Raw genomic sequence first — 16989 nt, 5'->3', positions numbered from 1 at the left:
TGTCTGCACTCTGGATACAGCTCTCCTGCCGCCTGTGACCTGGTGCCAAGAGCCTGAAACCAGACCGGGCCTTCTGGCCAAAAGGAACTTTCTGCTTTCACACAGCCGGAACTGAGACACCAGTAGAAGTTCCTCCTGCTGCCCCTACCTCAGGGTTCCCACGGGACTCCTGCCTTTCTGAGAGGAGGCTCTTAGGGACAGGCTTCCTGGGGAGCAGGGGAGGGAGGGGGCTGGAGCCCCAGAAGGAGCAAGGAGGTCTGGGGCAGCTGCTATGGCAGTTATAGATTCATGTGCCATGGGCCACTGCCGCTGCACTCGCACCTGCATAGTAGTTCTTAAGTTATGAATTAATTATCACCATTTGAAAATTCAGAGGAGTTTTTTTGCCAATTGATTGTTTTTTTTCTGTTGAGTGTTCCTCAAATGGTTTTTCTGTTGATACATGATAGATGTACATATTTTCAGGGTAGATGTGGTATTTTAATACATCCATATAGTGTGTAATGATCAAATAAAAGTAATTAGGATATCTATTACCTTAAACATCTTTCTATATGTTGGGAACATTCAAATTCTTTCCTTTGGCCAGGCAAGGTGGCTCATGCCAGTAATCCTAGCACTTTTGGAAGCCAAGTCCAGAGGATTGCTTGAGCCTAGGAGTTTGAGACCAGCCTGGGCAATATAGTGAGACCCCATCTCTACAAAAAATTAAAAATGAACCAGGCATGGTGGCACACACATGTGGCCCCAGCTACTTGGGAGACTGTGGGAGAATTATTTTAGCCCAGAGGTCAGGGCTGTAGTGAGCCATGTTAGAGTCAGACCCTGTCTAAAAAAAAAAAAAACCTCTGCTAGCTAATTTGAAACATATTTTTTTAAATCCAGATTTTCAGCACATTTGGCAGCTTGACAGATGCTGGGCCCAGGTCTCCAACATGGCAGCTGTGAGCCAGAAAGGGCCAATGCCCTGTACACATCAGAACTGTGGCCACCATTCAGGACCAACCCACTTAGTTTACAGCTGTGGAAACTAAGGCCAAATAGGGACTCAGGCCCTATGCAGAGTACACAGCCCACCATGGCCAGCATTGATATTAGATCCTGGCAGCCTGGCCTTGCAGAGCAGAGCTTTCTGCACTGCCACTCATAAAAGTAAAAAGCTTCTTCTCCCATCTATAAAGTGTCAGTGATAATTACCTCTCCTCCTAGAGCTGTGTCAAGATAAAGTAGCACCTGGCCCAGGCCTCAGTAATGATTCTCTTAAATCTATACAAATGATACATGTTGCCTGGAAAGTGTTGCTGGAAGCACCACGTGCTTCTTCTGCCGCCTTTCAGAAATGATTGTTTTTCACACACTTTCCAGTGCTCAGTGCCGATAGTTTCTTGCACTCTCATTCCCACAGCTTCATTGCCCAGCTTCAAGCAGATTTGCTCAAGGCTGTCCCTCCCACCAGACTGTGCTCTTCTGTGTGTGGAGATGGGTAATCTGAAGGGAGGTCAAAGCCCTGGCCCTGGGCATTAGATCCAAACTGGAAGGCCAGCAATAAGTCATTCTGCTTCCCCGTGCCTCTACCCAGTTGTCCAACAGGGATTTATTCATTCAGTAAGTAAGTATTTACCGAGCCCAACAATGTATTGGACCTGGTACCGAGAAAGCACGATGATTATATAGGATACTCAAAGTCCCCACCATCAGGGACCTGTATCAGATAGCTTCCCCGTCTGGTAGCAGAGAGAGGCCAAAGACACGTGAGCTGATAAGTGACCCGTGCTTGAATGAAACAAGCAGGGTCCTTAATGAAAGAATAACAGCATTAGACAGGGTGGTCAAGGAGGCCCTCACTGAAAATATGCCACTTGAGTTGGGACCCAAAATCATGATGAGAAGGAGCAGGCATGCCAACATGAGGATGAAGTTCATTTCAGACAGGGCACAGTGGGTCCGAAGGCCCTACATGGGAGCATGCTTTTGGAGCGTTTGAGGAACAGCAAAAGCATGGTGTGGCTAGAATGGAATGAGGGAGGGTGAGCCAGTTCCTATTGTAGGCCCAGGTGAGCAATGTGGATTTTATTCTGCATGGAATGGGGAGCCTTTTTTTTTTTTTTTTTTTTTTTTTTTTAAATTTTGACATGGAGTTTTGCTCTTGTTGCCCAGGCTAGAGTGCAGTCTTAGCTCACTGCAACCTCCACCCTGCCTCCCAGGTTCAAGTGAATCTCCTGTCTCAGCCTCCTGAGTAGCTGGGATTACAGGTGTGCACCACCATGCCCAGCTAACTTTTCGTATTTTTAGTAGAGACAGGGTTTTACCATGTTGGCCAGAACTCCTGACCTCAGGTGGTCCACTCGCCTCAATCTCCCAAACTGCTGGGATTACAGGTGTGAGCCACCTCACCCAGGCTGGAATGGGGGAGCTTTTGAAAAACTTTAGAAAACGGGAGAAGTAATCCAGTTTGACCTTTTAAAAACTGTCAGGGTTCCAGAGAGAAAGGGAGGCAAAAGACCAGGCCTGGGGCATGGAGAGAAGCTGGTCTCTGTTAGATGTGCTTTTTTGGTAGAGGAGTGAGGCTTTGCAGATGGAGGAAGGTGAAAGGAGCAGGTGGGAATTCCCAGCCTTCTGAAGTGGATAACTGAGCGCTCAGGGTCCCCTCTCTGGGAGAGCAAGGCAGATGTGGAGGAGGAGAGCGATTCAGATTCATTCTGAACACACTCAGCTTGAATGGCCTTGGCACTCACCAGCAGAGCTGCCTAGTGCACTGGGACTCTTGAGATAGTAGGTGATACTCCCTCCTAGCTGCTGTCAGTGCCTGTGCACTGTAAAATCCTCTGCCATGTCTGGAGGGACTTCATGAGGAATGTGATGCTATAGGCAGGAAGAAGGTGCCTCTGTTCCCACTGCTGCTTAGAGCAGCCTCAGGAAGCTGAGGATCCTGTCTGAGAGGAGGCAGCCTTCCTTGGATCTCCTTGCTTCAATCCCTATCCTCCCTCCACCAACTAAGGTAACTAAGTTACATTTTGCCAAACTTGCCCCACTCAGTATCTGTCTTCCCATGCCGTGGGGCTGTCCTGCCCTGCTCCTTTGCTCAGAGGATCCCTTCACCAGAAAGCTCTACATTTCCTTCCACTCAGTGACTCTGGCCACCCATCCAGACACAAGCAACCTTAGTGTCTTTCAGAAAGGCCCCAGACTCTCCCAGGCGGCAGTCACTTTCTCCTTCCAGAAACCATGGTAACAAGATTGGCACGGGCCCACCCCAAGATCAAAAAGTACGTCATGCCCGTCAGCATCTTTGCTCCTACCCAGAGCACATTGAGTATCACATCCTATTTTTATGTGTGAAACAACTGCCATGTTCAGGGCAATTAGTGCAGCAAAGTGGCCATTAGGTAATGGTCAGCCTTTAGGCACCCCAGGTTCAGGCCGCAGCTTCTCACTGCCTAGCTAGGATGTGAGTGCAGGTGAATCTCCACCTCTCTGTAAAATGGGGCATTTACATTTGAGAAATGGGAACCTCCCTTATACATACTGGTTTTGAGCATTTAGTCAGCTAAAGGATAGCTAAAGTAGATTCTCATTCACTGTAGTTATATTCACAGAGTCATAGTGAATGCTAAACCATTGCTCTTCTGGGCAGTATAGGGTCACTGCAAGCCTGTGGTCATAACGTTTCCACCAACTAACCAATCCATAACCTTGTTTTATGTGTGTCTCTGTTTAAAGTTTTTTGGGTTTTTTTTGAGACAGGGTCTTACTCTTGTTGCCCAGGCTAGAGTGTGCAGTGGTGCAATCTCAGCTCGCTGCACCCTCTGCCTCCCAGGTTCAAGTGATTCTCCTACCTCATCCTCCCAAGTAGCTGGGACTACAGGCACCCAGCACCACACCCAGCTATTTTTTGTATTTTTGGTAGAGACAGAGTTTTGCTATGTTGGCCTGGCTGGTCTCAAATTCCTCACCTCAAGTGATCTGCCCGCCTTGGCCTCCCAAAATGCTGGGATTACAGGCATGAGCCACCGAGCCTGGCCAAAAGATACTTTACTTAATATACTATTGATTCATTAACATTGAAACCATGGCCAGCAGCACTATGACTCGTGAATGGATGAAGCGAACCTAACACTTTCTCCATAAGGGACATCACAACCTTCTTGCACTGAGAACACGGGGCAGCACTTCAGCACTATGTGGGGCCATTTTAAACAGTGAAGTCACCAACAGAAAGCTCACAAATGGGAAAAGTATAGCACTAAACAGACCTGAGGAAAGGATACTTGTTTACAGTATGACAGCTGCAGTGAGGAGGTGGAGTGTCACCCTGTTCCACCTCAGCTGGGATGTGTCAGTGGGCACATGTCTGCAAGCCCCTCAAGTGCTAGTTTTGCAAGTAAATTCAAGCTAGTAGGTAATTTTGCACATATAGAATTAGTGAGTAACTAGGATCAACTATATGAAGCACTTGCTCAGGCCTGGCCATGGTCAGCGCTCAGTACGGTCAGCTGTTAGCATCAGAATCATTACCAATAGGAGTGCATCCTGGCTTCTGGAACAGGCTCCAAGGACAGAACTAGCTCCGTAAGCTTTATGGCTTTGTCTTCACCAGTCTGACACCTTTTTTTTTTTTGAGACGGAGTTTCACTCTTGTTGCCCAGGCTGGCGTGCAATGGCATGATCTTGGCTCACCGCGACTGTAACCTCCATCTCCCAGATTCAAGCAATTCTCCGGCCTCAGCCTCTTGAGTAGCTGGGATTACAGGCATGCACCACTACACCCTGCTAATTTTGTATTTTTAGTAGAGATGGGGTTTCTCCATGTTGATCAGGCTGGTCTCGAACGCCCAACCTCAAGTAAATCCATCCGCCTCAGCCTGTAAAGTGCTGGGACTACAGACATGAGCCACCGTGCCCAGCCTGTCTGACAGCTTTTTGACTGGTTGGCCCCTGTGGATGTTGGGGTCTGAGGTAGATGCGGATTCTGGAGGCCCTGAATACCCCCACTAAAGGGTTTGTTCCATGTCTACAAACCATTGAATGGTTACAGTCAAGCAGTGACATGATTGGATTCCTCAAATGGCTAGGGTGGAAGAGGGACAGGAGGTCAGAAGGCCAGGGGGCACCTGTGGTAGTCTCAGGGAGGCTGGCTTCAAATGAGGGGGAAAAGGTAAGGATAGGAGGGGCCTGGTTGTCGGGGGCAGAGGAGGATCCCCAGAAGAACTTGGGAGGATGCTGCCATGAGAGTGCCTGCCAGCCCCTCTTGCTGGAGTTTGAAAGTAAAGTTCAATGTTGCTAATTCTTAAGCCACAGTGAGGGAGGTGGCTCTCAGACTGAAACATTGGAAAAGGAGAGGGTTATATGGACTGTCAACAGAAGTGGCTTTGAGAGGAAAATCTGTCCCTGATCCTGACGTAGCTGCTCGGAATTCTCTTCTCAGCTCCTTCTGCCTTGGAGGAAAGAAACAGGAAAGGAGGGAGGGATTTTAGGCTGGGTGGATGGGAGTCTTTGAGCTGTTTTACTATAGCACACAGATGAGTTGCCCAATTTAGCTGCATAGTTTGACAGGTTACTAGCTGGCTGAGAGAGGGAGTGGGATCTTACCAGCCCTCAGCCTTTCCACTAATGAGCCTTTTCCCTAGCTTGGCAGTACCAGCAAAGGGAGTTCAGGGAGTCTGCCTGTCTTTGGGGTCAGCTTAATCCATTCATGGCGGGCCTTGAGCCAGGCCCCATTGCCTTCACTGTAAAGCCTGTGCCATGGCTCCCACATTGTCTGTGGCCCCCTGGCATCTGTTCCTCTTGAGGAGTCTAGACTTCCTCTCCTTTGACCCCTGCCAAGCTCAGGCATCTGGGAGCCAGCAGGCATGAGGCCTAGTTGACCATCTTATATGCCTTTACATTAAAAAACAAAATGCAGAAACAAATTCATTCTGACATGATACAGTTTGGAGGATAAAATCTTGAGGTAGAAGGCAGAAATAATGAGATAAAGGAAGCTTCTCTTTAGAAGGAGCAAAGAGTTAGGTGCTGAGAGGCAGGGAGGCTGGGCTAAATGTCTGGGGCTGGGAGCAGGCTGCATGGAGGATGTATCGCACAACTGGCTGGTGTCTGGGCTGTGGCGTGAAGGACCTGCATGGCTGGGGGCGCTGGGAGAGGCAAGCATGCAGCCCACGGGGATGGGTGGTTCTTCATGCCGGGGTTTAGCAGGCGATTCACTCAGGATCTTTTGAAATATGCGTAAGGACCAGCTGGAGGACACAGTCATACTGGAGGGTGCTCACTCCCTAGCTTCCTGGGCAAATCCAGTTTTCCAGAATGAATGAGCAGAGTTGGACTCATGCGCCCCGTCGTAAATTGTGGCCTGTAGAGCATCTCCCCAGGGCAGAGGGGCAGTGATCACATCCTGGAGGCTGCAAGGCTCCTCAGTTCCAACACCTTGGATCTCTGGGGCACTTGCCTCCCTCTATAGCGAGCTTGTTCAACCTGCGGCCTACAGGCCACTTGCAGCCCAGGATGGCTTTGAATGCAGCCCAACACAAATTCATAAACTTCCTTAAAACATCATGACTTTTTTTTTTTTCTTAGTTCGTCAGCTTTTGTTAGTGTATTTTATGTGTGGCCCAAGACAATTCTTCCAGTGTGGCCCAGGGAAGACAAAAGGTTGGACACCCCTGCACTATAGTTTAATTGGCAAATGATGGCTGTGCATCCTCCAGGCTGGGCACTGGGCTGCCAGCACACATGGGACACACTCAGTTGGGAGACATGACCACAGCCCTGAGTGCTCCAACCGATGGTTGAGAAAGGCGAGTGCCTGACTGGCGTGGGCTAGACAGAGCTAGAGGTGGAGGGGCTGAAAGGACAACAGGAAGCCTGGAGGACAGGGGAAGGGGGCTCCAGAAGAAACCCATGACTTGGATGCATGGAGGTTGGTGTGTTTGGGAATGGTGCACTGTGCATTTGGTTCTCTGAAGCTAGAAGAGGTATGCTGAGGGGCAGGAGGGGCATGAGATGAAGCTGCCGAGATGGATGGGCAGGGACCAAGCACAAAGGGCTCAGGTTTGGGAGGAGCCCTAGGACCTTGAATACTAAAGTGTTGGGAGCCTTTGCTATAGGGCCAGATCATCTGGGTTTTTAGCAACTGAGGGTTTTTATAGTGATACTGAGGTTCATTTTCTCCTTCAACAAATTATTGACAGCCTTCATGCTTGAGGCATAACCCCAGCCCTGGCATGTGGTGTGATTTGTCAGGACAGAGTTCTCCTAATTGCCCTGGGCCTGTAGCCATCAGGTGACTCCTCCAAGCCCACATGGTCAGTGCTCTGATGGAGATTCCCAGGTGGAAGAAGAGAGGGCAGTCAGGGGAGGCTCTCAGAGGAGGAAATTCTGAAACTTGGGAGTAGCTGAGGGAAGCCTTCCAGGCAGAACAGTATGTGTGAAGACCACAACAGGGAAGGGAGTGGCTGGGGTGAGGCTTTGGAAGAGGTGGGGGTGAGGTATTTCCTCCCTGTATTTCCTGCATTCATACACTTGAAATGAGAGCTCTCCTGTACAAGGTTAGGTCCCATCTTCCTGCTCCAGTGGGACAATACTCAGAGCTGAGGGGTACCTGCCCCCCAGGGAGCCCCTGAAGCCCCAAAATCTTGTATGCTAGTCAACACCACTTATCTGGCTGTGGCCCATGTGTGCCTTGGGAGACATAAAGGATCCAAGATAAGCTCACTTTCCTCTTACTGAATCAGGCCTGAACTTGCTTTCTGGCTGGGTCACTTCCCCTTTGATGACTGCCAGGGCCAGGGCCCTCTGAGGGTGCTGAGTAGAACTCTGGGCCCAGCAGTTCTGAGCGAAAGGCTGGAGGGTCAGTCCTTTGTCCAGACCCTGGCTGTGGGCAGTCCTGTTGTCTTCTGTTGGGAAGAAGGTGTGCCTCTTCCCCACCAGACCCCGGTGAATGCTGCATGCAGACTCTTCATGGACAGTGTCGTCCCTGCCCCGCAGATAAGAACAGGAACTCTGGTGTCACACAGCCTAAGCTAGGCTTAGTGCCCAGTTCTTGCTCCCTCATATAAACCATATTCCCTCCTCAGGGAATATACCCCCTTCAACATTTTGAGCGGAGTGGGGTTAGCTTCAGTGTTCTGATCTAGGGCAGAAAACCCCGTTCGTTTGGGACTTTTAGGCCAAACAAATCCATTCCTTTCCTGAAATCCTCAATGAGTTACTCCTGTCTCTGCTGGGCACTAGTGGCCATAGATTTCAAGAGCTGCTCTAAACAAACATCCAGGTCTTGAAGGAAACTGTCCCTGGGTCAGAAAACCAGCCAGACTCCCTGCCAGTGGCTGGGGAGTGGTAGAAATTTGGCCTGCCCTACCCTACCCACAGGCCCAGTTGCCTCTGTACCAGAAATGAGAGGTCATGCCAAGCCTAGGCCTGGCCCAGCCTTAGCTTCTGCAATGCAGCCTGCATAATCACGCCCTTTTTACAAGGAGTAAACTGGAGCCATACAACTGGTCAGTGACAGAGCTGGGATTTGAACTCAGGCTAGTCTGGTTCCACACTGCCCCCTGCCTTCTGGACCCTTACCACAAAAATGACTCTTAAATTAGAGAATTTCGGGCATCAGTGGAGAGGGCATGCACAGAGGGGATCTTTCCTGAAATCACAGTGATGGGAGGCGCCACACCCATCCTTGAGGGAGAGGATGAATGGTGCAGTGCTTTGAGTTTGTCAAGGGCTGTGCTGTGTGAATACAGTGTGCTGTGACCCAGTAAGAACCCCTCCCACCCTGGCCTCTGGAACAGATGAGAGTATTGAGAAGTCCAGAGGGCAAGCAGGAGCCTGGAAGCCAGGACTGTGCCTCAGTCAAGGCCCTTTCTACTCTCCACAGTCAGATTTTGTTGGTGTGCCCCTGCAGACTGGTCCCAGGGCCCAGCAGGATGCTGTGGGGGTGTGGGGATGAGTGAAGGTCCCAAACACCTGCAGCCCAGTCTAGCAAGGAGGGGCCCAAGGCCTGGAGAGCGAAATGAGGTGGCCGCGCCGGGGAGCAAATGCGGCTGCTGCTTACTCTTGCAACTCTGGGCAAGTTGTCTAACCTTCCTGAGCTTCATGGGCCTCACTGCAAAGTGGGCATAATCATGATCCCCACCTCGCAGGCACTGTGAAGCTTAGACTACAAAGCCGAAAAGCTGCTGAGCACAGCTTAGTAAATGACCCAGCTTTTGGCCCTCAGCCTGTGCCTTGTGGCCAGCTGAACGCAGACGCTCCTTTTCACTAAGCAGGCCTGTCCCTCCTCTCACCATTCTCCTTTTGAACTGAGCCCTGCGTCCTGCTTCCCTGCTGCCTTTCTTCTGGCCCAGAGAGGTGGCTGTCCTGCCTGCACTCTGCTCTTAGGTTGGTAACCAGAGATTGCAGGTGTCTGTCTGGGGGAATCCCTCAGTTTTCTCAAGGCCTGAGCAGGACTGAGACATTTCGAACAGACAGTAGGAAGTGAGTGCTGCTGGCTTGGAACGCCAGACCCCTTTGTCACTTCCGGACTAGACAGGGCACAAGGCACAGCATCCAGCTTCCTGGGCTTCACATTGTGGCATGTGTTACTTTCAGAGAGCTCACTGCAGAACGGTTTCTCTGCTGATGAGGGCTCCTGGCTTTCCTGGAATTGAGTATAAGGCCTTAGCTTCATAGATGTCTACTGGATGAACAGATGGATTATTTTAAATTAAATTTAATTTAAATAACATTTAAAATTTTTTAGATAACTGTAAATTCACATGCTGCTATAAGAAATAATACAAAGGGATTCTTTCTACCCCTTACCCAGTTTCCCTCAATAGTAAGATCTTGCAAAACTGTAGTATATTGTCACATCCAGAATATTGACAGATACAATCCAGCTGTCTTACTCAGATTTCCCCAGGTCCACTTGTGCTCACTAGGGTGTTAGTGCTGTGCACTTTTATTCAGATCACCATCCCCACAATCAAGACACAGAACTACTCCATCACCTCATGCAAGGGTCCCTCTTGTTTCCCTTTTACAGCCACACGTACTCCCCTCTGCCCCTACCCTTCACTTTCTCTCTAGTGACCTCCTCTGCCCTAGCCCCTGGCAACAACTAATCTGTTCTCTATCTTTATAATTAGGTCATTTCAAGAATGTTATAGGCCAGGCACAGTGGCTCACATCTATAATCCCAGCATTTTGGGAGGCTGAGGCAGGAGGATCCCTTGAGTCCAGGAGTTTGAGACCATCCTGGACAACATAGTGAGACCCCATCTCTAGCAAAAATAAAAAAGTTATAAAAAATAGAGTCATAAAATACATAATTTGGGGATTGCTTTTTTATTTTTGAGACACTTTTGCTTTTGTTGCCCATGCTGGAATGCAATGGCGCAATTTCAGCTCACCACAACCTCCACTTTCAGTGTTCAAGCGATTCTTCTGCCTCAGCCTCCCGAATAGCTGGGATTACAGACATGTGCCACCACGCCTGGCTAATTTTGTATTTTTAGTAGAGACAAGGTTTCTCCATGTTGGTCAGGCTGGTCTCGAACTCCTGACCTCAGGTGATCCACCAGCCTCCGCCTCCCAAAGTGCTGGGATTACAGGCATGAGCCACTGCACACGGCCAATTTTGTATTTTTTGTATCGGAGAGACGGAGTTTCTCCATGTCGTCAGGCTGGTCTCAAACCCCTGACCTCAGGTGATCCACCCACCTTGGCCACCCAAAGTGCTGGGATTACAAGCATGATTCACCGCGCCTGGCCAGATGTGTTCATTTCTGACCAGATGGAAAGGGGGCATACAAGCAGAGGGAATAGGGGAGAGGGAAGGTTGTGTGGAAGGAAAAGCTGGGGAAGCAGAGAGTCTCTCAGTGACCTTGAGGTCTGTCGTAGCCTTTTGGCCCCACACACCTCACCTAGCTCATGCCCCAGCTGGATAATAGGTTTGTGTGCGACTGTGAGGTGGGGGATATCTTTGACCAGTGGTGGCATCCCCTCAAGACTTTGTCTTGAATGAGGGTGAGTAGGGTCTGTGTGTGTTTGTTGTGGTTGTTGCTGTCTTGACTCTTGTTCTCCTGTTCCAGAAATCCTGGAAATGTGGCTGTATATCTGTCCCAGAAAGCTTACCTGGCCCCTACTTCTCTCCACAAGGCCAAGAGACTGAAGAGTCCACAGTTTCTGAGGATGCCCTGAACCCTTGGTGCCTCATGTCCTAGGTTGAGTGTGGGTTCTCCCTCATTGCTGATGGAATGGCTGAGGCCAGAGAGCTAGGGCCAACTCAGGCAGGGCCTCTGCATTGGAAGGGGCTTGAGAAGGTTGGAGGTTTCGCCATCTCACCCTCTCCCCTGCCCTTCTCTCATCCATCTGCAGGTTCATCATGCCTAGTGGCCTATAAGAAGACCCCGCCACCGGTCCCTCCACGCACCACCTCAAAGCCGTTCATCTCAGTCACAGTCCAGAGCAGTACCGAATCTGCCCAGGACACCTACCTGGACAGCCAGGACCACAAGAGCGAGGTGACTAGCCAGTCGGGCCTGAGCAACTCATCGGACAGCCTGGACAGCAGTACCCGACCGCCCAGCGTGACACGGGGCGGAATTGCCCCAGCCCCTGAGGCCCCAGAGCCACCCCCAAAACATGCAGCTCTGAAAAGTGAACAAGGGACGCTGACCAGCTCTGAGTCCCACCCCGAGGCTGCCCCCAAAAGGAAACTGTCATCAATAGGAATACAAGTAGGGGCTCCTTTTGCACTCTGTGTCCTCAGCCCGCTCTGTGCACCTGCCTGTGTGTAATTACATCTGGTGGAGGCCCACTAGGTCTCCTGGGAAAAGGTGGTTTGCCTCTCTATTTTGGGGGGATCAGCCCCAAGTGGCCAAACTGAATTCCACCATAGCCACGTCTCACTGGTATCTGCCCACAGGTGCTGCTGCCCTGCAGCCTCAGGCATGTGTTTCTGCTCCCGCAGTGGGTTGTCCCAGTGAATGTAGTTACACCCAGCCAGCCATCTCCTGTCCACTGTTTGCCTGTCCACTGTCTGTCTGTCCACTCCACCCTTTGCCCTGCCAGCTAACCCATGGGAGGCGGGACTGGCCTAACAGTTCTCTAATCCAAGGTCAGCTCGGGTGCGAGGCCATAGCCCCGCTTGGCGGCAGGAGCAGCATGGAGCGTAGACGCTGATGGGCCAGGAGCCCAGGACCCAGGGCCCTTGAGCCATGGGGGTTGCTCGAGGGGAACTTTGCCCAGAGCCCTATCAGGCCTTGGGGACAGGTAGGTGGCTTGAGGTACCAGGCCCATGTCATTGAGAAGGACGATGCTGGTCTCAGTGCCTCCCTCCATGGGATAGGGTCCAGGCGATGGTTCCCCAGGGCCAGGTGGCCAAAGCCAGCCGGCCCTCCATAGTCATGGCACACGGCAGGGCAGGTGTGCCAGCTTCCCCTCCACTGCTTCATTGCACCTCCTGCATGCACCCGATACCAATAATCTGTCTTGTTTGCTGAGCTGGGAAAACTTGGGCCCTGCCTTGTAGTTTTCAAGAGTTTCTCTAAATCCAAATTGAGTGGACTCTCCTTGCCAGGGCTAGAGCTGCAGACCAAACGAGGGCACATTCAGAGCCGTGAGGGAGGGGCACCTACAGTGGGTGAGGGCAACAGGGGAGACAAGGCCCTCCCAAGCCCAGGGGGATGAGTCAAGGACGAGGTATTGTGCATTGTGGCTTAGGCTGCAGGGGTCTCCTCCAGCCACCCCTGTGCAATTGGCTGTGGCCCAGCTGATGACAAAGTACTGGAATGCAGGAGCGTGGGATGCAAAGTGGAGCTTGAGTGGAACAGACAAGGCTCACTGAGCAATTTCTTGCAGTTGCCTGGATTTGTTTCCCCCCAGGAGGCAGCTCTAGGTTTCCGCTTCCCCACATATAAACGGGGAGAGAGTTGGCCAGGAAACTCTGCTGTCTGTTTTCTGGGCTTATAAAGTGTCCAGCCCCTGCCCTGCACAGGTGGGATTCTCAGAAACAGAGAGTAGCCTGATCTTTGACCCTGGTCTTTGGGCAGCCCACCCTCTTCTTGGCCAAACCAGATTCTCTTACCTTCCTGGAAAGCCTAAGAATTAGGACCACCCTTGATTCCTTTCACCCAGAAAATGACACTGGGATAAGGACTCTCTTAGGCCTGTCCTGGGCATCTTTTTCCCTGGATCCACCCCAGCCCCATTCCATGCTCTCACTGCAGCTCCTTGGAGATCCAGTGATACTGCATTTTTGAGCCGGCTTTTGCCAAGGGGAAATGTGGCTATATCCCTATCCCAGAAAGCTTCCCTGGCCCTACTTCTTTCCACAAGGCCAAGAGACTAAAGAGTCCCCAGTTTCTGAAGATGCCCTGAACCCTTGGTGCTTCATGCCCTAGGTTTAGTGTGGGTTCTCCCTCATTCTTGGGCAATGATAGAAAAGCTGGCCTGGCTGCCCTGTCGCCAAGCACCTTTGACCCAGAAAAGAAAGGCAGCCACAGGGCATCACTGTTGCCATGTTTCTTCCACTCCATAGGAGTGGAGGGAGTGACAGCTTCCCACTTGGCCCTGACCCCAGACCTTCTTGCTGCTCCTCAGGGCCACCCAGTGCTAAAGGTAACCTCAGCCAAGTGTGAATAATGCCCAGGGACTTTGGTGGCTCCTGTCTGGGTGGCAGTTTCTGAATCTATAACTGCTGTCCAGGGTTTGCCCTTAGTGCAAGTGCCTCTGGCCTGCCCCTCCGGGCTTCCGCCACAGGGTTCGGGGAATGATCTTTGCCTCAAGACAGCCGCCAGCTTCAACTACACCAGATAACGGCTGTGGCTTTGTGTGTGTGTGTGTGTGTTTTCTTTCTCTTTCGTTGTCCTTTTTTTCTTCTCTCTGATGCGTGTGAAGGAGAGGACTAGAAGGAACGGTTCCCACCTCTCGGAGGACAACGGACCCAAAGCGATCGATGTGATGGCACCCTCCTCAGAGTAGGGAAAGCCAGTCATCTCCATCCCATCCCACCTCCCGCCCACCTGCCCGCCCGCCTCCTCGCGAATGAGCAGTGCCCGGCTTAACCTGGTCCGGCCTCGGGCCCATGTGCAGTGTCCGCATGCCTCGTGTCTGTCTGTCCACGCGTCTGTTTGCGTCGTCCCACTAATGTGAATTTCAGCAGCAAGTGTGGTGTTTGTTTTTTATTTTTGTCTTTGTCTCCGTGCCGTTGCTGTCGTTGTCCTTCAATAAGGTTGACTGCATTCAGCCAGTGCCAAAAGAGGAGCCCAGTCCCGCTACCAAATTCCAGTCCATCGGGGTTCAGGTAGAGGACGACTGGCGGTAAGTCGGACGGAGGTGGCCGCTGCTTCTCCCCTCTCCTCTCCCTCCCTTCGCTCTCACCTCTCCTGCTCTCCCTAACCCACTTCTCCTTGCTGGATTTCTAATAACCAAGCTGGGTTTGGGGTGCGGGCGGTGGCCCAGGCATGGGAGGCTGGGTGGGGGCGAGCGGGGGACAGATGAGCACTTGCTCTGCGAGACCAGTCACCCACGGGGCTATGGCTGGGCTGGGACATGGCCTCAGCTGCCCTGATGGTGGTGGTCTTCCTGGCCCCACTGCAGTAAACAGGCAACCTTATGACCTTGTCCTTGTGTGTGTGTGCGTGTGGGCTTGGGCAGGATGGGGCAAGAGCTGAGCCGAGAATGAGATGGGGGCTATGGGACCCGCTTCAGGCGCATGGTGAGCAGATGATGCATCCGTTTCTCTGTCTCCCGTGTGTCCGGGTCAGGGTGGCCTCTGGTCTCTGGCCCTTTTGTTGACTCACTCCTTCCTGTCCCCACCCCATCCACCCCCTACCCACAGAAGCAGCGTCCCCTCTCACAGTATGTCCTCCCGACGGGACACAGACTCGGATACCCAGGATGCCAATGACTCAAGCTGTAAGTCATCTGAGAGGAGCCTCCCGGACTGTACCCCTCACCCCAACTCCATCAGCATCGATGCTGGCCCACGGCAAGCCCCCAAGATTGCCCAGATCAAGCGCAACCTCTCCTATGGAGACAACAGCGACCCTGCCCTAGAGGCGTCCTCGCTGCCCCCACCTGACCCCTGGCTCGAGACCTCCTCCAGCTCCCCAGCAGAGCCAGCACAGCCAGGGGCCTGCCGCCGAGATGGCTACTGGTTCCTAAAGCTACTGCAGGCAGAAACAGAGCGGCTGGAAGGCTGGTGCTGCCAGATGGACAAGGAGACCAAAGAGAACAACCTCTCTGAAGAAGGTGGGTGCGGCAAGGATGATCCTTGGGTGAGGGAAGAAGGTGTGCATAGCTGGTTCTCCAAGGATGATCCTTGGGTGAGGGAAGAAGGTGTGCATAGCTGGTTCTCCAAGGATGATCCTTGGGTGAGGGAAGAAGGTGTGCATAGCTGGTTCTCCAAGGATGATCCTTGGGTGAGGGAAGAAGGTGTGCATAGCTGGTTCTCCAAGGATGATCCTTGGGTGAGGGAAGAAGGTGTGCATAGCTGGTTCTCCAGCTGGTGGCCAGCCAGCTTCTGAGCCTCTTAGTGGGGAGGGTCTCTTAGGTTCTCTTATGGGGCTAGTTTTTTAGCTCCCTACTTCCTTTCTTCACATTCTTCTATCCATCCATCCACCTATTTAACCAGACCTCTTTCCAGAAAGGGTTGTTGTGCAGGCTGTGGGGTCAGCCACACCTAAGTTTGAATCCCAGCTCCTTCCTTACTAGTGAAGTGACCTTGGTCAGTTTACTTTGAACCCGTTTCCTCATCTGTAAAATGGAAATAATCGTCCGATCACTATGTGAGCATGTTGTAAGGATTGAATGTCATGCATGTAAAGGGGCTGATGACCTGTCAGACACAGAAAGGTGGGAGCATAATTATGCTTTCAACAGCTTCCTCTTTTTTTTTTTTTTTTTTTTTGAGACAGAGTCTCACTCTCAACTAGGCTGAAGTGCAGTGGCACAATCTCAGCTCATTGCAACCTCCACCTCCCAAGTTCAAGCAATTCTCCTGCCTCAGCCTCCCAAGTAGCTGAGACTACAGGCACACGCCATGACGCCTAGCTGATTTTTGTAATTTTAGTAGAGATGGGGTTTCACCATGTTGGCCAGGCCGGTCTGGAACTTCTGACTTCAGGTGATCCACCCGCCTCGGCCTCCCAGAGTGCTGGGATTACAGGCATGAGCCACAGTGCTCAGGCAACTGCTTCTTACTGAGTGCTTCCTGGGTGCCAAGCACCAGGGATCTAACTGGGTCTCAACAGGGTGGGAAAAAGTTAAACTTTTCTTTTCCACTTATGTTTCTACCTATAACATGCCAATTTTCAAAAATTCCCTTGAGAAATTAGTTCAAGAAAGAGCTAGACACTTGTAGGGAGCCTAGATTCACAGGTGCTTAAAGGGAGAGTAGGTGGTTGGGAAGCTCCAGGCTGTTGATCTGCACCCACCTGATTCACCTGAGGCTCTAGTTCTCATTGAGCTACTCCTCCACTTGCAGGAAGGACAGGTCTTCAAGGACCTACATCCCACACCTGGGATGGAGTGGGGCTCTGAGGACAGCAGCCTTTGATGATGCAGAGGGCATGTCAGAGTCATTGTTTTCACTGTCCTCTAGGCCAATTCCCAGCTTTGCTGTCGCACCCACTAGTGCAGGGAACTGTTTTGAGGGAAGTGCCTAATAACTTTTTACAGTCATCGTATTTTTAAAAATCAAAATGGGGGCCGGGCGCGGTGGCTCACGCCTGTAATCCCCACACTTTGGGAGGCCAAGGCAGGTGGATCACGAGGTCAAGAGATCGAGACCATCCTGGTCAACATGGTGAAACCCCATCTCAACTAAAAATACAAAAGATTAGCTGGGCATGGTGGCGCGTGCCTATAATCCCAGCTACTCAGGAGGCTGAGGCAGGAGAATTGCCTGAACCCAGGAGGTGGAGGTTGCGGTGAGCCGAGATCGCACCATTGCACTCCAGCCTGGGTAACAAGAGCAAAAACTCTGTTTCAAAAAAAAAAAAATCAAAA

The 16989-nt window shown here is 51.5% G+C and overlaps 1 protein-coding gene across 25 annotated transcripts in view; it reads left to right on the top strand.

Annotated features, from left to right (window-relative positions):
• The window catches only part of DLGAP4 (DLG associated protein 4), a 222091-nt gene that overhangs the window by 174112 nt on the left and 30990 nt on the right, over nucleotides 1-16989 (top strand). For 9 of the 25 annotated variants that reach the window (XM_035302668.3, XM_078370989.1, XM_078370992.1 and 6 more), the window contains 3 exons: nucleotides 11353-11714; nucleotides 14210-14298; nucleotides 14819-15231. In XM_035302668.3, coding sequence (XP_035158559.1) covers nucleotides 11353-11714; nucleotides 14210-14298; nucleotides 14819-15231 — 864 coding nt within the window. Of the gene's footprint in view, nucleotides 1-11066; nucleotides 11199-11352; nucleotides 11715-13875; nucleotides 13956-14209; nucleotides 14299-14818; nucleotides 15232-16989 lie in introns of all 25 variants that reach the window. The other 16 variants (XM_078370990.1, XM_054256876.2, XM_078370991.1 and 13 more) reach the window with 6 other exon arrangements.

This window comes from Callithrix jacchus, chromosome 5 (assembly GCF_049354715.1).
Source record: "Callithrix jacchus isolate 240 chromosome 5, calJac240_pri, whole genome shotgun sequence".
Taxonomy (NCBI): domain Eukaryota; kingdom Metazoa; phylum Chordata; class Mammalia; order Primates; family Cebidae; genus Callithrix; species Callithrix jacchus.
Note: the sequence above shows the minus strand (reverse complement) of the source record. Positions and strands in the feature narration are given on the sequence as shown.